The 18564-nt window shown below is 41.5% G+C and overlaps 2 protein-coding genes across 4 annotated transcripts in view; one reads left to right on the top strand and one right to left on the bottom strand.

The window, feature by feature from the left end:
* Positions 1–11375, top strand: part of uhrf1bp1 (UHRF1 binding protein 1) — a 31638-nt gene extending 20263 nt beyond the window's left edge. Inside the window, exons 12-21 of the mRNA XM_034172884.1 lie at positions 728–869; positions 1378–1571; positions 1707–2938; positions 3065–3249; positions 3330–3475; positions 3580–3730; positions 4309–4553; positions 4840–4948; positions 5092–5174; positions 9938–11375. Of these exons, the coding sequence (XP_034028775.1) occupies positions 728–869; positions 1378–1571; positions 1707–2938; positions 3065–3249; positions 3330–3475; positions 3580–3730; positions 4309–4553; positions 4840–4948; positions 5092–5174; positions 9938–10054 (2604 nt within the window). The 3' untranslated portion in view covers positions 10055–11375. The remainder of the gene's footprint in view (positions 1–727; positions 870–1377; positions 1572–1706; positions 2939–3064; positions 3250–3329; positions 3476–3579; positions 3731–4308; positions 4554–4839; positions 4949–5091; positions 5175–9937) is intronic.
* Positions 11376–15179: 3804 nt separating this feature from the next.
* taf11 (TAF11 RNA polymerase II, TATA box binding protein (TBP)-associated factor) lies at positions 15180–17684 on the bottom strand. 3 transcript variants are annotated; one of them, XM_034172882.1, is made up of 7 exons: positions 17552–17674; positions 17053–17241; positions 16494–16624; positions 16313–16400; positions 16136–16232; positions 15874–16045; positions 15180–15823 (listed from the first exon to the last, which is right to left on the bottom strand). In XM_034172882.1, the coding sequence occupies exons 2-6, from the start codon at positions 17227–17229 to the stop codon at positions 15915–15917; spliced, it is 624 nt and encodes a 207-aa protein (XP_034028773.1). In that variant the 5' UTR covers positions 17230–17241; positions 17552–17674; the 3' UTR covers positions 15180–15823; positions 15874–15914. The 3 variants fall into 3 exon arrangements, with proteins under 3 accessions (XP_034028773.1, XP_034028774.1, XP_034028771.1); XM_034172883.1 differs by having other exon boundaries at positions 15180–16045; positions 17053–17295; positions 17552–17684; XM_034172880.1 differs by having other exon boundaries at positions 15180–16045.
* Between the last annotated feature and the right edge of the window lie 880 nt (positions 17685–18564).

Here is an 18564-nt window from a genome sequence, read left to right as displayed (position 1 = left end):
TGGCAGACAACCAGTGTGCTGCATTGTGCTGCTTACTGGCATTTAGGTCAGGACTAAAAGAAGTGTGTCGGAGACTGTCAGACCTCCAGGTATCTGCCTCACAAACCTGACAGAGGGAGTGACTGTCTCTGTGAGCTTGGCCATCAGCTACATATGACAGTGATGTGTGCGTGTTTGGGACCAATCAGGCCTACAGAAGGAAGTGTGGCAATGATGCATCTTGACCTTATGTAATCACTCCTTTAATACACTAATAACTAGTGGGTAGTTCTTTAGAAATGTTAATGATCCCTGACAGTTTGTGTATCTGAAATATCTCTCTCTGTGTGTGTGTGTGTGTGTGTGTGTGTGTGTGTGTGTGTGTGTGTGTGTGTGTGTGTGTGTGTGTGTGTGTGTGTGTGTGTAAACACTACTTCAGTGCCTGTGGGTGTTTCCGCATTTTCACAAATTACCAAGGTTATTTTAAGTTGAAAGTACTTGTAGTTCTCTATTTAGTAGAACCGCAGAATCCCAGGGGAACATTTCACCTTTCTGTGTGTGTGTGAGAGAGAGAGGGAGACTGATATTCACAGGCAGGTGTTTTCAGTTCTGTTTTTAGAGCAGCATACTTTTGTTGAGTAACAACTTTTTGGTGACATACTGTAGTTGCTTGAGTTGAACGGGTAAATCAATATTAAATATTCAAACATTATCATTACTGATCAACTGTCATCTTCTCAATACTCAGGTATCGACAAGAGGGCGTCAGCACAAGAAGACCCAGACTTTAATATCCTGCAACCGTAAAACTCTGCATTTTCCAGACAGTGTACCAGCTGTTCATCTGCAGTTTACTGAGTATTACTTCCCCAACAACCCCAGTGTGTCAGGTATTAGGCAACTGTATGTAACTACACTGTATTAGAAGAATAAATGTTTTCTTACTATACGTACCTAAAACATCTGGTTTCCTTCAAAACTGAGACTTGGTTGTTAATTAATATGCAGAGCAGGTAGCTCAGTGGATAAGGAATTGGCCTGCCAGTATGTACACATGGGTTTGAATCTTTTGCTCATTCTACCTGTATGTGTCCTTGGGCAAGGTGCATTCAGTCTGCATTGTCTCAGTCCACCCAGCTGTAAAATGGGGACTGGTTGTGGCTGGGGAATTCCCTGGACTGGAGTCCGGTCCAGAGGAAGTTGTGGAATCTTTTTTTTTTTTTTTGCTTAACACCACAGAAACCAGAGATGAGCACCACTTCGATGGGCCTCAGGACTTATAAAAACTTACTTTATTAATTAATATAGCCTGTTTTCTTTTATTATTAGAAATTTCCACAAGTATTTTATTACATTTTCTTTCTTGAAAATTCTTGTTTCCATCACTTCTCTTTCCAGTGCCGACTTCAAACCTGTATGCACAACTAAATGGTTTGCAGTTGTGTATAGATCCAACCAGCATTTTGTGGATCAGTCTGTTTTATAGAGGTCTGCTGCACACCCTAGACCAGGTCAAAGCTTTCTATCACTTACAAGACAGTAGCAAAGCTGAAGAGCATGTAGACATTCGCATGGATGCTACACAGCTCAAGGTAAATACTTGATTAGCATATCACACACACACACACAAAAATGCTGTCATTATTTAGTAGAATGTATGTGCTCTGTGTTCTTTCCCAAGCCGTGTTATTTGCTTGTTTACATAAGTATCTTGTTCTGTTGTCTAGGTAATAATTCCCCTGGATTCATCCATTTTGGACCACCCAGAGCGTCCCCAGTCCCTCTGTGTTAATGTACCCCACATGGTCATCAGCAACACCCGCCATTGTCCTCACGGAACCAGAACTGACCTCAACAATACCTGCAATGATTTTGCCCATTGCTCTTTCTTCCACCCCAAAGTTATGGCAGACTCCACAGACCAGAGTGCCTTTCACCCTCTTCCATCAGTCTTCCTTCAGCACTCTAATGATTTAGAGTCCCACTCTCTGGAGAGTAAACTGTTACGTTCCCGGGATATCTGGTCACTGAGTCTGTCTCGTGTGACTCTCGGCTTTGATGGAGCTCGACGAGTTCCCAAAGGCAGAACTCAGCCCTTTGTTGAGCCCTTTGCCATGTCTGTGTGGATGTGCCAGCCTTCTGCCTTTAGATGTAGCTCGTTGTCTCCGCCCTTCAGTCCCAGAAGAGCTCAGCAGTTCTCTTCAGATGAGGAGCCTCATCAGGATGAGGCTTCACTTGTCTCGATTCACTTCTTGGCTCAGACCATCACTCCAGTGAGGATGTGGCTCAATCACTATCAGTACGTTGCTCTCTTGAGGATGAAAGATGCCATGGCCCGCTTAGGGGCAGAACTGGGTCAGCATGTGCAACATGCTAAGCAGTTCCATGGCCAGAAAACAAAATCTGCTTCAGTGTCTGTTTCCCTTCTTGTGGATTCGGTGGAAGTGGGACTCCTGTTACCACCAACGTCCAGTGAGCCAGAGGAAGCAGTTCCCCACACCCCAGAGACGGACAGTCCCAGTGTAACTGACTCTGACATCTCCCCAACTCATCACTCTGCAGATGCAGTGCTGGAGGACAGCGGGCTAGAAAATGGCATCTCTTCCATCAGTACAGCGGTCACCGCTTATGACCACGATGAGCAAGACGAGGTGGTGGAGGAAGCGTGTGAGGCCATGGAGGAGGGGTTGGAGGTGGGTGGGTCAATGACACAGGAGAATACTGCTGCCCTCTCACATCCCCTTTCACCTGCATTTTCCCCAGTCCTGTCCCGTGACCAGTCTACCTTTAGCCTGGAGGGAGAGTTGTCAAGCGCCATTAATGCCACCAAGGATGTGACCAAAGACGCCATTAGTGCCTCTCTGGATCTAACCAAAGGGGCGTTTTCAATAACAAAAGATGCCTTCAACATGTTGAGTCGTGGCTCAGGCATGAACAAATTGTTCAGTCCACAGGCAAAGTAAGTCAGAATGGTTTCCTGCTGAGCTGTTGATGGCAAATGTGGTTAGTTTGTTTGTAACCCATACTGTGCACCACATGGTTCTACTGGATGTCCCTTAATCACTCTCTGTGTGGACACGCACAGGGAACATATCCAGCATTCAGAGGAGTCACCCCCCTCTCTGGTTACAAATCTCCACCAGCAAGCCGTGAAGCAGTCGCCCTCCCAGCATTCGTTTGACAGTGCCATCTTGGATGGAAGTCTGCCTGATGAGAATCTCTCTGTGGATAGCAATGCCAGCGAGAATTTTGTTGTTCTCATGGAGTCAGGTTCTTAAAACGCAACCCACTTTCTGAAATAATTTCTCAGAAGTAAACAAGAAACATATAACTTCATGTTGCATCTCCAGAGTCAGGTATGGAGCCTATATATCCCAGAAACCCTTCAGTTCCTGTTGGAAGCCAAGCCAGCCCGGCCCCAGGAACAGAAGGCAGTTCATCGGTGGACCTCAGCAGTTCCCTATCCCAAAGTACTGAGGATGTGACTCAGGATATGGTGGGTAGCAGTGTTTAATTGAATCTGATGACACCAAATGAAAATGGTAATAATTATATTGTCAAATGATAAATTTTAAACCTGCGTGTGTGCTGTTGTTACAGTCATCAGTGTTGTTACTGATCCTGAGCGGAATTGCATGTATTATGAAAGTAAAGGGAGACAACCAGCTGGTGACTGTCGAAGCCCAGAACCTGCGGCCTGTGCAGATGGGAAACATCAGGGTATCTGACCTACTGGCTGGTGTCATACAAGGTAACCTGGAATAATGTTGTCATGCTGAAACCTTCTCTGCAAATTCTTTACAGCTATTTTGGCCTTGTGATCATGACTATTAAAGAGATAAAAGGACCAAAATTGATTCACCTGTTCCCTGACCCAGCAGCATCTCCTGACAAGCATTTGTCCAAAGCTGTCCTTTACTTTGAGGTATCCTTCTAAATGGCAGTATTCATGTAACCTCCTTCCTCCTCTGTTTATGGAGGTAATCAACAAACCAACTGGTCACAAAACAAAAACACTTGCTCAGCGTTTCACACCATGACGAGTGAGTATACACAAACCTCAAGCTGGAATGCTGATATGCCCATCTGTTATCACCAAAAATGACCCAAAGTAATGCCCACAGACTAAGAAGCACATTTTGATGATCATCATGAGTACTGAATCATACAACTCCTTAGAACTAAGGACAGTGTGTCTCAATCCTGCTTGATAAATGTTCATCTTGGCCATCCCAACTGGGGAACTTGAACCTCCAGATACTGAATGTTCTATCTGGCCTGATATTAAGTTTTGACAAATATGGTGAGTAACATATTTACCTTTTACAGCTCCAACTGAACCTATCCAAAAGCACAGCAGACTGGGTAACAATCCGTCAGTGTGCATGCGAGCAGAAATGGGTCCATCTGTCCTGGGTGACTGTACGAGCTTTATGGAAATTAGAATGCAAGACTGTGAGGCAGAGTTGTTGGCGTCAACAGTGGCAAACATGGGACCTTTTCTTGAAGATGAGTTTGGTGCTGATAGTCAGCCAATGAAGTTGCACTTCAGTAACATCACAGTCTCTGTAAAGGTGAGTTGAGATCTTGTCAGGGTGACTGAGCTTTGATCCCACATGAATTAAAAAAAAGATGCAATGAAAGCTAAATGCACTGTCCCATTTTGAGTGTGTTCAATTCTGTTATGACTTCAATTCCGTTATGACTTATTGAAGAAAATCATCTTTGAGTTCTTGGGACACATGAGGTTGGGAAATGGATTGTCTTTTCAACTCAGAGGACTGTGTTAAAAAGTGTGTGGGTAATAGTCAGGATGTCTTTTTTTTTTTTCTTCTTCTTCTTTCTTTCTTTTTCTTTCAGGATGATGGCCCAAGAATTTACCCAACAGCCCCTCAGCCAGTCCCATCCACCTTCATCGTGGAGCAGCTGTTGCTTGAACGCAGTGATGATGGCATCTTGAGACTCAAAGGTAAGCAAAAAAAGTACCTTTTTTTTGTTTGACAAATGATCTGTGAAACCACAAATACATTTACAGCGGACTGAGATATTCCCAAAAACAAGAACAGAAAGTCACTTTCATCATTTCCTTTTTTGTTATAAATGTGACTGAAGGTACAGAACCTAAAGACTCAACAAGAATTTCTGCACTGACTCAGGACAACCTGAACAGTTCCTGCTGTGTGCAACAGCACAAGGTAGGAGAGAAATGCCACAAAGTACTTGGAGAGTGGAGTGATGCAGTTATATATATATATATATATATACGAGGGCTGTCAATAAAGTTACGGTCCTTTTTATTTTTTTCAAAAACTATATGGATTTCATTCATATGTTTTTACGTCAGACATGCTTGAACCCTCGTGCGCGTGCGTGAGTTTTTCCACGCCTGTCGGTGACGTCATTCGCCTGTGAGCACTCCTTGTGGGAGGAGTCGTCCAGCCCCTCGTCGGAATTCCTTTGTCTGAGAAGTTGCTGAGAGACTGGCGCGTTGTTTGATCAAAATTTTTTCTAAACCTGTGAGACACATCGAAGTGGACACGGTTCGAAAAATTAAGCTGGTTTTCAGTGAAAATTTTAACGGCTGATGAGAGATTTTGAGGTGATTCTGTCGCTTTAAGGACTTTTCACGGTGCGAGACGTCGCGCAGCGCTCTCAGGCGGCGTCATCAGCCTGTTCAAGCTGAAAACATCCACATTTCAGGCTCTATTGATCCAGGACATCGTGAGAGAACAGAGAAGTTTCAGAAGAAGTCGGTTTCAGCATTTTATCCGGATATTCCACTGTTAAAGGAGATTTTTTTAATGAAAGACGTGCGGACGGGTCCGCGCGTCGGGACGCAGCCGCCGCGACGCTCCGCCACAGGAAAAACACCTCTGTTGGAAGCCTTAAGGACAAGTTGGAACATGTCCTGCCTGTTAAACAATTTCTCATATACTCACTCCACTGAAAGCCATCAAAAGCCGCCTGGATTTTACAAATGGTTATCAACACGGAGGTGTTTTTCCTGTGCCGCCGCACCGCGTCGGCTGCGTCCCGACGCGCGGACCCGTCCGCACGTCTTTCATTAAAAAAATCTCCTTTAACAGTGGAATATCCGGATAAAATGCTGAAACCGACTTCTTCTGAAACTTCTCTGTTCTCTCACGACGTCCTGGATCAATAGAGCCTGAAATGTGGAGGTTTTAAGCTTGAAACAGGCTGATGACGCCGCCTGAGAGCGCTGAGCGACGTCTCGCTCCGTGAAAAGTCCTTAAAGCGACAGAATCACCTCAAAATCTCTCATCAGCTGTTAAAAGTTTCACTGAAAACCAGCTTAATTTTTCGAACCGTGTCCACTTCGATGTGTCTCACAGGTTTAGAAAAAATTCTGATCAAACAACGCGCCAGTCTCTCAGCAACTTCTCAGACAAAGGAATTCCGACGAGGGGCTGGACGACTCCTCCCACAAGGAGTGCTCACAGGCGAATGACGTCACCGACAGGCGTGGAAAAACTCACGCATGCGCACGAGGGTTCAAGCATGTCTGACGTAAAAACATATGAATGAAATCCATATAGTTTTTGAAAAAAATAAAAAGGACCGTAACTTTATTGACAGCCCTCGTATTTCTTATTGTTACATGGGAAACAAGGTACCAGTAGATTCAGTAGATTCTCACAAATCCAACAAGACCAAGCATTCTTAGCCTATTAGTAAAAAAAAAAAAAAAAAAAGTAGAAAAGGGGGTGTTCACAATAATAGTAGCATCTGCTGTTGACGCTACAAACTCAAAACTATTATGTTCAAACTGCTTTTTTTTTTAGCAATCCTGTGAATCACTAAACTAGTATTTAGTTGTATAACCACAGTTTTTCATGATTTCTTCACATCTGCAAGGTATTAATTTTTTTGGTTTGGAACCAAGATTTTGCTTGTTTACTAGTGTGCTTGGGGTCATTGTCTTGTTGAAACACCAATTTCAAGGGCATGTCCTCTTCAGCATAAGGCAACATGACCTCTTCAAGTATTTTGACATATCCAAAATGATCCATGATAGCTGGTATGCGATATATAGGCCCAACACCATAGTAGGAGAAACATGCCCATATCATGATGCTTGCACCACCATGCTTCACTGTCTTCACTGTGAACTGTGGCTTGAATTCAGAGTTTGGGGGTCATCTCACAAACTGTCTGTGGCCCTTGGACCCAAAAATAACAATTTTACTCTCATCAGTCCACAAAATATTCCTCCATTTGATGTGTTCTTTGGCAAATTGTAACCTCTTCTGCACGTCTTTTATTTAACAGAGGGACTTTGCAGGGGATTCTTGCAAATAAATTAGCTTTGCACAAGCATCTTCTAACTGTCACAGCACTTACAGGTAACTCCAGACTGTCTTTGATCATCCTGGAGCTCATCAGTGGGTGAGCCTTTCCCATTCTGGTTATTCTTCTATCCATTTTGATGGTTGTTTTCCATTTTCTTCCACGCGTCTCTGGTTTTTTGTTCATTTTAAAGCATTGGAGATCATTGTAGATGAACAGCCTATAATTTTTTGTACCTGCGTATAAGTTTTCCCCTCTCCAATCAACTTTTTAATCAAACTACAGTGTCTTGAACATCCCATTTTCCCCAGGCTTTCAAAGAGAAAAGCATGTTCAACATGTGCTGGCTTCATCCTTAAATAGGGGACACCTGATTCACACCTGTTTGTTCCACAAAATTGACAAACTCACTGACTGAATGCCACACTACTATTATTGTGAACACCTCCTTTTCTACTTTCTTTTACTAATAGCCCAATTTCATCGCCTTAAGAGCGTGCATATCATGAATGCTTGGTCTTGTTGGATTTGTGAGAATCTACTGAATCTACTGGTACCTTGTTTCCCATGTAACAGTAAGAAATATACTCAAAACCTGGATTAATCTTTTTAGTCACATAGCACTACTATTATTCTGAACACTACTGTATATATATATTGAACGCATGTCAGAGTATGTCTCATACACTCCGCATACACAGGCCATAAATTATAAGTAAATTATGCAATTGTTGACACACAATACCAGTAAGTTAATGATGAGTCCAAATATGTCCACTAATGCTGTCCATTGATTGGCTCAACGACTGAAAGCTGCAGTCATGCAAACAGTTCAGATTGTTTCAAATAAGTAACAAATATAAAGTCTTAATTTGACCTGTTACGTAATTTCAGTCGGATTCATCGTCACAACCTAATGAAAACTTATCCACATAAAGCCTCCTGATTTTGGAAAACGACATCTGAAAATACTTTAATTCCTTGTCATGGCCGAAGAAATGTAGCGTTTTAAAAGAAGCGCCTCTATTTGTTTGCTCCTGATGCATTTCTCAGCCTGAACCAGAAAATGCCTTGTGAACGCTTTGTGCCACAAATTTATTTTAAAAGTTGAAAGAGTCACAACGCGTCATTTATTCATGTCAGCATTTACCACAGGCATCGGTGGATTGTTCAGCATTCAGAATGCACTGAAAATAAATCCCATGATCCACCAAAACAATTTTTTTTTTTAATTAAAAAAAAAAGTTAAATTACTCTGTTGGGAGGGGGAAGGCCATACGAAAGCATTTGTGCTGTCGACGTACACGCGCTCTTCACATACACGTCAATATCTACATGCTCCATCTATCAGACAAAAGGATTCTGCTGGCGGTGGAAATGCAAGCCAAGCCAGTACCAGACAAGTCCAGTACCATACCGTGCTGTATCAGGCCGGACCACTTGGTGGAAACTGGGCTGTCGGCACACGCTGGCTAAATTGTCAAGGTATAACAGGCCCATACAGGCTGCAACCTATGATTTAGAATGTATGAGCCGCAGATTGATTGCAGAGTTTACTTAAGTGCAATTTTACGTCAGGGTGATTTTTTTTTTTTTTAAATGTTATAACTACGTTAATTTTGATGTAGTTATGGTAAAATCAGTCTGAGTGGAAGAAATGCAGCTGCTCCACGCTCACACAGGGTGTTTAAAAAAAAAAAAAAGCAGCCTTGCACAAATACCGGTGCTGTCACTATGTGTTCATGGGGCCTGTATAGCCTTGTGCTGTGATACAAACATGGTCATTGCAGAAACAATCTGTTTACATTAAGGGCCCCATCACACTTAGCACGAATGAAAGCCGAATCTGCCCGAATGGAGGAAAAAAGCCAAAATTCGAGTTGCATTTGGGAGGGACAGACATTCGGACACCTACCGAACACAGTACGACTAGCCCATAGTGCAGGTCGAATGCGGCCAGAACACAGCACAAAACATGAAAACTTAAATACAAAATGGAAAAAAAGGAACACACCACGAAACCCCACGATGGAAGGAAGCAGTGGGAATATGCAGAATGCACCTGTACGTGTGCGGTCCGATCGCCTCCCAACGTCTGGGTGGAAGGCAAGCAAGGGGAGGGGCATGGCAGAGCAAATGCTGTGGCCCACTTTTGAAGACCTGCTGTGTCACACTGCTGGGTTTCGAATGACATCCAGCCCATGGACTGATTGCATGTAAACCAGGGTTCCCTAATTATTGCACCACTGGAGTGCATGCGATGCGTGCGATCGGAATATTACGGACATCTGATCACTGATGTGGACACCCACAGCTGTTATTACCGGTAGTAGCCACCAGTGGATCCTGTATGAGACACAGCAGTCCATATATTGGAAAACTACAGAAACCACATGAGATGGAAGACAGTTCCTGACATTAACACATCAGTGCCAGCACACACCCACCCCCCTTTGCACACGTACCCTCTCGTTCTCTTACCCATGACAGAATCAGCTGTTTGGTGGACAACGGGGAAGCGCTGTCCAGGCAGGCTCACACGTGCAGAAAACTGATCAGCTGTTTATGAGCACACACACATGTAGTTGAGTGAACATGTGTGCTTCCAAAGCTAAAACTGGAAATAACCAAGTAAACAATTCTTTTTCAGAAACAAGCACTGGAAACACAGCTCAGTGACGCAAAGGCTGCTCTCACACAAGCACTCAATGACAGAGCTCGCCTCCTTCAGGAAGTCAGGAAGTACAACCCCACATTTACTCTCTGAGCCACACCGTTGCTAACCTCTCACTGCTTTTACTGAGGAAAAGTGATGCGACGCATCAGGATCTATGTCAGAAACCAGCATTACGCAGTCTAGATGTTTGGTCTGAAAAGAAATGTGTGGGTTTGAATTATTTCATACTGTTTGAGAGATTAAAAATGAGACCCTATAATATGGTGAGCAACTGTACTTATTGTTTAGTCTTTAAAAATGTTTGCCAAGACTAAGAAGTCCAGTTGCTTTAGAGTAAGCTGCTAGGTCTGTCCTACTTGTATGACAGAGCCATCACTGACAGAGCTCCTGTAATAATTAATAACTGACATAGGTGCATCACTGGTACTGCGGTCATCCAGTAGTAGAATGTTTTATCACTGCTTTACTCAAATAATTATTGCATTGTTTTAGTGTGGTCAGTCAGTTAGTTATGTAGTTTGTGTTTGTCACACAGCATGCAAGTGTAAATATTTCTGGGTATTTATGCTAGTACCTCACTTACCACGTGCACCAACACTGCCAGTGAGCTGCTGGTCAGTCAGTTCTGTAAATCAAATAATCAGGTATGCTTTGTGAAGAATCCCAATTTACACCTTCATACGAGTATAGTCAGATATTTAAATATTAATGATGTACATTACATCTGTTAACTGCAAAAAAAAAAAAAAAAAACAGATGTTCCTTTTCATTTGAAAAATATTTTTAAATACCAACTGGTACTGTTTGATATGTAAAAATGTCGAGGAATAGGGGGAAAATGCACTATTTCAAAGCAGAAATGTTCCACTTACAGACAGATGCAACTTGGTGTGTTTGTTGGGTGATTTTTCACCACCTTGGACTGATTACACCTTCTTATCAAGTAATTGGGAAATGGCTTGAATTGTTCCCCAGGATTATTTTACTTTCCGTTGTGAAATGTTCAGACTGGTTTTATTGTACTGTGAAACATTGTCCTCTGGCTGAGTGTCCATCTAAGACACTCTGTTCTCTCACCTCGCTGCAGACTGGCTTCAGTATTATGGGTTAAACTTTTTTTTTTTTTTTTGCTTAAACTCTGGTCTAAAGATGTTCTAACCCTGCTCCTGGAGATCACCTGCTTGTTTTCTTCATGTACCTGCTGCAGCCATAGTTAATTAGTTATGTCTTGTGTTTCCTCGTGTTTGATTGGTTGAGCACATCTGACTTCTTTAGCAGTGTACGGAGCAGGGAGTTTGAAAATGTGCAGATCAGCTGATCTCCAGGAGCAGCGTTGGTGACTCTAAGATACAGAAGATACCAGAGTTACAATACTTGATCTGTTTTGAAAAGTGTTATGTAGCTTGCCAGGAAATTAACTAGACTGCTGGTTTTATTTAACGTGGAGTACATCCTGGATGGTGTTTAACGTGTTTATTTTCATTTCTCAGTACATTCAGTGTTTACTGCTGTTACAAGATTTCTCATGCACTGTATTTAAGCCATAGCAGCAGCAAAATAATTGCATAGAAATTGTGGTACGTTCGACACACAAAGTGTCATAATTTGCAAAGTTCAGTGTGTGTGTATGTATATACGAGGTCTGATGAAAAAAGCGGTCCTTTTTATTTTTTTCAAAAAAATAAATGGATTTGATTCATATGTTTTTACGTCAGACAAGCTTGAACCCTCCTGCGCATGCATGAGTTTTTTTTCACGCGTCGGTGACGTCATTGGCCTGTGGGCAGGCCTTGAGTGAGGAGTGCTCCACCCCGCCCGTCGGAATCTCTTTGTCTGAATAGCCGCTGCGGACGGCGCGTTGCTTTATCAACATTTTTTCTGGACCTGTGAGGAATATCCAAGTGGACACTATTCGAGAAATTAAGCTGGTTTTCAGTGATAAGTTTAACGGCTGATGAGAGATTATGGGGTGTTTCTGTCGCTGTAAGGACTTCCCACGGAGCGGGACGTCGCGCAGCGCTTCCAGGCACCGTTGTCGGCCTGTTTCGACCTGAAAACATTCTAATTTAAGGCTTAATTCACCCAGGACATCGTGAGAGAACAGAGAAGATTCAGAAGAGGCCGGCATGAGGACTTTATGCGGACATTCCACTGTTTAAGGACATTTTGTAATGAAAGACATGCGCGCAAATTCGCCGAGTCGTTTCCGTGACGACTCGGCGAATCTGTGTGCGCGGCGACAGGAAAAACACCTCCGTGTTGAAAACCATTTGTAAAATTCAGGCGACTTTTGATGGCTTTCAACAAGTAACTGAGAAATTGTTTAACAGCTTGGGCATGTTCCAACTTGCCCGTTAAGGTTTCCAACAGAGGTTTTTCCTGTCACAACCCCCCGTGGTCGGGTCTGGCCCGACATGCAACTCTGCCCGCACGTTCTTTCATTACAAAATGTCCATTAAGGATGGAATGTCCGAATAAACTCCTCATGCCGACTTCTTCTGAAAGTTCTCTGTTCTCTGACGACTTACTGGTTCAACAGAGCCTGAAATGTGGAAGTTTTCAACTGCGAGACGCTGCCGCCTCGAAGCGCAGATCGCCATCAGTTCCGTGGGCCGTCCTTAAAGCGACACTACCAGACCAAAATCTCTCATCAGCCGTTAAAATTTTTACCGAAAACCAGCTGAATTTATCGAATGGTGTCCACTCAGTTGTGCCTTAGAGGTTTTGAAAAAAATGTTATCAAACAAAGCAGCAGTCTCTGAGCCATTCCTAAACAATGAAAAAACGACGAGAGGGTGGGCCACTCCTCACTCAAAGACTGCCCACAGGCGAATGACGTAACCGACAGGCGTGAAAAAACTCTTGCATGCCTGCGAGGGTTCAAGCATGTCTGATGTAATCACACGTGATTCAAATCCATATGGTTTTTAAAAAAAATAATAAGGTCCGTTACTTTTATCACAGACCTCGTAATTTCAGTCTTTGTGCCACATTTATACTACATCTGTCAATGTAGTTCCCAGTTTGAATTTTGTGAAGCTTAAATCAGTTTTGTGCAGGTTGAAAACATTGCTGGATTTGATACGGTAGCAGAGAATATTGTTCTGAAAATATTTCTCTGAAGGTGCAGATTTTTTGCAGTTACATGTCAAACACTGATTAGTCAAATCAGATGTGTAGCATTTTATCTTTGGAAGCACAATTATGTTGAAACTGCGGCAAAGTATTCATGATTTTCCCAGTGGACATGGGGAGACCTCTACTGGATACAACCTGCCAGTGATTTAAAAAAAAAAAAAAAAAAAAAAAAGCCAACAGACACAATAATTGTTACACTACACATACTAATTGCGGCAATAAAAAAAATGTTCAATGTTCTCAGTTATATGTGAACGCTGTCAGTGTGTCACTGGAATAAAGCAGAAACAGTCGTTCACCTCGGTGTCAGTTTTGTTTTTAATGTCTGCATGGCCTTAGACTAACACACACAAAGTTACAAAAGTGAATATTCTGTACTGGATGCAACATGTAGCTGTATTGTCTAATACTCTCCACCTCTAAATGTTTATTCTGCTGACAAACTGGTGCTCTCAGTTCTATCTGCTCATAACCTGTGATGAGGTTTTCACAGCTGGTGGACTTAGTACCGTGAACAAATGTGGATAGACTGCAGGGATGATGAAGCAAAACTCCCTTGAAGGTGTACTTTAATGATGTTTGTTTATGCTTTGTGAATTATTTGCACTTGTGTGATGAATTCACTGGAAACTGCACTTGTTTCAAAGTAAATCAGTGTGGGATCCGCATGTGGTACTTGTTGGTTGTGTCCCTGCATTCAATTTTGTATTGTTTTCATCATGTCAGTGAGACTAACATGAAACTGGTTCTGTGAACCAAAGCTTGTATGTGCTATAAAAAAATTCTTAAAAATGACATTATGATTAACTACACACAAGTTGTGGCTATGTTTTAATAGGAAATAGCAGTTTACATGTATCAATTAAATTATGTGCTATACTCACATATGTGTGACTCTTATTTCCGAATAAAATATTTTGACTTTTGAACCCAGTTTTTTCCTTCTCTATTAAGTACCAGTCATTGGTCCTCAGATAAAAAAATGCTAATTTCTTGGAAATACTGATGTTTCCAGATAATTAACCAAGTTGGACTCATTTAAGTTAATAATAAGGGCAAACTGAGATTTCTGATGTCTGCAAATCCGGCTCACCTCCAAAATTCAATGGAGTCTTCCATGCCATAATATCTATCTGTGGTGCAAATTTGGTGAGAATCTGTGAAGTAGTTTTGATGTAATCCTTAAAAGCCTATAAAGTGAAATGAGCCCATACACCTGTGAGTCAACATTTTCAACCATCAAGAGGAAAAAGAAACTGACTGAGCCATGAAAATTCAGTAAGGCATATCTTATATATTCCAGTTGTAAGGTGGAACTATGCTAGTATATAAAGGTATAGTATATAAAAAGGAAGAGTAAAATAGGAGAGTAGAAAAGAGTAGAGTAGAACCACTTAGGTGCCTGGCCTTGAGAACCAGGGATGGTAGGTTGCACATCTTGAATGCCTCACTGTGATTGCAACAACAAACTACAAATACAACATGAAAGTCGAGGACATGCATGCCAGCTTCTGCTTATCCCAGTATTAAGGTAAGTATGATCTTAAATGAAAAAGTATTGGCTGTGTTTTTTTTTTTTTTGTGGGATGTCCAATTTATATGTAGAAATGCACATTTGCAAAAGTGACTTGGTATGTTGTCATAAAAGGGGCTCTCCCCCTTGTTTTGCTCTGCCAATGTGGCTCTTGTGGAAAAAAGTGAGGATCACTGCCCTAATACCTATCTGTGGTGTAAATTTGCTGAGAATCAGTGAAGTGGTTTTGGCGTAATCTTTCAAAGATTATATAAAGTGAAATCTTGATCCGAATCACCTCCAAAATTTAATGGAGTCTTCCATGGCCTAGTATCAATCGATGGTGAAAATTTTGTCAAAATCCGTGCAGTAGTTTTGACATAATCCTGCTAACAGAGACAAATAACTGCTGATAATTTTATTATGTCCGCCAAGGACATAAGTCTTGATGTGAAAATGATCCTGTGAATTTTTTAATTTGGAACAAAAATTTTTAAAATGGAACAAAAAAACCACTTAAAATAGATGGTAAACTGCTTGTTTCAAATAAATGACACACAAAACATCTCGCATAAAACAACTGTATTTACAGCCATAATACAAGTTTCACAACTTTGTCAAGTATTTACAAGTTTGGGGTTTCAAGTAGAAGCACAGAGGGTGCAAAGAAGCCCTTCATTCCAGCGCTCTTTCAGGAACCCAGTACTTTCTTAAATGAAAGCACTCAAGCGTTTTTTTCTGGAAAACCGATGACTTCTGCATACGTTGATAAAAGCACTCGCCCTTAGCAGAAACAATTAGTCTAATCTCATTTTTTTTTATGATGCATTTTGTGTGATATCAGCAGGCAAAGCCAGTAAAAATAAACTTCTTCCATTTTTTTGGTTTTCAGGGTGGCAAGATTTGCCACATTTGATTAGTTGCCTGACAAGGCGCTTTCATTATGATACCAGTGAACTGAGGTTTTCAACTTGAAGCGCTCAAAGCAGCCACAAAAAAAAGAAAAAAAGTGGAGGGCTCTGACAGATGTAAAGTGCTGTGTCTTTTCTCTAGGTGGCCATGTACACTCCATTCTCATTTGTAGCAACTGGAAAGGGAAAAAAAAAACTGGACAAGGGCCCTGATGTCACAAATGTCTACATGGAACAGATAATTTATTAACACCGGGCTTGAAGTCCATTGACAGATTAAATCAGCCTAGCTGGCCACATGGCAGCAGTGTGTTCCTGATATGTTTTTCTGCATGGGGTGGCACCAATTATTTACCACTGTTTGTCCATGTGATTGGAAAAATGTGACTCAGTGAAAGACAATTTTCTTGTACTTGGTGCTGGGAATCTGATCTCTGCTCTTCAACCTCCTCACTGCTTCCCTCATGTGCTTGGGCTGAAGAGGTGGCGTGTCTCCCCATTTCTCACAGACATCCAATGCTATTAAAAACAAGAACCAAAATATTGACTAAACTGAACACCTTTTAAACTTCATCTGGTAGCTCTTCAATGTGGATCAATGCAACTCACCTTCCTCGACAATTTCCCCAGCAAAGACTTTGGCAATACCAGACATAGCAATCACTACATTCTGGGACACTGATGATCCTGTTATGGACTGGATCAGCTAAGAAAGATAATGAAAATAAAGTTTAAAGAAAATGGTAACAAGAAACCTAACTTCTTATGTCATAAATTTAAAATTACCCTCTTAATAGCAGCCTTAGGGAAGGCAGAACGTCTGTACATTTCATAGCGATTCAGTTGTTCTTCAGAGAAGGAAGACACCAGAACTCTGAGAGGGGAAAAAAAATAAAGTGATGGTGAAGTAAAGCTGGATTATACTTAATGACTACAAAAATATTTACTCAATATTCTGCCATCTTACTGCATTTTTTGTATTTCATCCTCATCAACCTTGTGGCGTTTCTCCTTTTTCTTCTCTGGTTCAACCTTCATTCTTTTAGAAGGAGGTTGGTCAGAGGTTCCTTCTTCCTCATCTTCTGCAGCTGCTATTTCCTTCAGAGGAGAAATAAGGCTTCACAGTCATGCATGAACAGAAGTTGCTCTGCATAAAAGTCACTCCAGAGCAACTATGAACTAAAAAATTTTTTTTCAACCATCATTACTATTGTTTCTCACTGACTGAAATCAGAGAATATGGTTCAAAAAAGTTTAATAGCTACCGATTAAATGTTACAACTCTATATTTGATGGTTTTCATGTATTTATTGCAGCTGGTTTATAATATTTTGTTAGTTTGATGACAATGTTGGCAGGGTACACAGTGTGATTTTGAAGGAAATAGACTATGACAGACAAACTTCTCCTTACACAAATGGGGGAAGCAGAACACTAAATGGATGGACATTTGTAAAAACATGTGGCTCTTTAATTTGAGCCTCATTAGTCCCACGGATTTGTTAAATGCTGCAGAAAAAACTCACTGCCTTCTCCTCTTGTTTGGCCTGAACCTGAGCAGTCGACTCTTTAGACTCAGTCGGAGATTTTACTATGTTGGGTGCGTCTTCAGTTTCCTCTGGTTTTATGCACTCTTCGTTACAAGACGTGGTTGTAGTTTCAGGTGTGGTCTCGTCGACTTTGATCCGTGCAGGGTCTGCCATTATCCTGTCCCACTGCAGGACAGAGTTCTGAACATTCCAACACGTTACATCCACAAACACCTAAATCTGAGGTTTAAAAGACCCCCAACAACACAAGTATTAATGAAACTAATACTTGAAGAAGGTAAATCCTATCATCAAAAATCAATTCAACAGAGGTTAAAGTATAAAGGAAAACTTAAGTTGTCTTTTAGCTTCTCTGCGGCTAGTTGGCTAACAAAAGCGCAGCTAAAGTTAGCGTTGATTTATTAGCTAACTGGGTGACTAATGGGTAACTTTGTGCTTTTTAGACCTTGTCAGTCACTGTAATTACGGCACTCACCGTAAATTAAATTCTTTGTCTTCAGAAAACACCGCCAAAAATGCAACCTTCGCTAAACACATAGCCTGTTCAGCTAAATATAACGACAACGGTGGTGTTTTGTTTTGGTTCCAAATGGCGTTTTGTTTGCATTATCGCCACCTTTTGGACAGGAGTGGATCTGAATGGATTTTATTTTTTCAGTAGACTAAATCATATAGTTAAATAAATAATAACAACAAAAACACTGATTATCAAGTGTGGCCATATGACACTCATTAAAATTATTTGCTCACTGTTTGTCTGTGTCCTTTGTCTGAATGTCACAGAGTAAAGACCAAAAAATTGACTAAACTGACAGTTTTACATTAACAAGGATGAAAGGATTTGGAATTGGAAAGGAAGGAATTTGGAATTGAAATTGTCCATGTTCACAGTCATTCCAGCAGTACCCAAGGATCCACTGAAGACAACAGGTACCAAAGACATCCAGTTATTGCTTTACGTCACTCACCAAGTCTCAATCAAACAGTAAGACAGGACGCACCAGGGACCAAAGGAGTTGGAACTTCTTTCTTCCGCACATCACTGCTGAGGTAAGTGAATGTCTCTGAAAGCTCAACACTTTTGCCATATACAGGTACATTTCTGAGTGCGGAGTCCAGGAAGTCATTAAAGCCTTGTCATCTAGTACAACAGCAAACCCAGATACTGAAATTTCTCACTCACCTTCTCAAGTGCTGTAATCAGGGTATTCATTGACTCCACAAAGAACACAGCAGCATCCATGAAATCCACATCAGTAAACCTTTCTTTACCAACAACAGTACCCAAACTGCTGGTTTCTACAACTCAACCAAACATTCAGTCCATGCAAGCATTGAACAGTGTGGGAACAAGAACACTTTCCTGATGGACGCCAGTTTTCACTGGGAAAAATTCAATCTCTTGCTGTGTTCAGAGCCCTCTGAAGCTTGGAAAGATAATAAATAAATAAATAAAAATTGGAAAAAGTATGTTCGTGAGATTACCTT

The sequence above is a fragment of the Thalassophryne amazonica genome, chromosome 6 (assembly GCF_902500255.1).
Source record: "Thalassophryne amazonica chromosome 6, fThaAma1.1, whole genome shotgun sequence".
Taxonomy (NCBI): domain Eukaryota; kingdom Metazoa; phylum Chordata; class Actinopteri; order Batrachoidiformes; family Batrachoididae; genus Thalassophryne; species Thalassophryne amazonica.
This window is presented reverse-complemented; position numbering and strand designations above follow the sequence as displayed.

Excerpts from the sequence above, each read along its gene's own strand:
- taf11 (XM_034172883.1), bottom strand. The coding sequence starts at position 17,229 with ATGGCAGACCCTGCACGGATCAAAGTCGACGAGACCACACCTGAAACT. Across the intron at positions 16,401-16,493 it reads GATGAAATACAAAAAATGCA|AGTTCTGGTGTCTTCCTTCT; the intron begins GTAAGATGGCAG and ends TTCCCCTCTCAG. Across the intron at positions 16,233-16,312 it reads CTAAGGCTGCTATTAAGAGG|CTGATCCAGTCCATAACAGG; the intron begins GTAATTTTAAAT and ends TATCTTTCTTAG.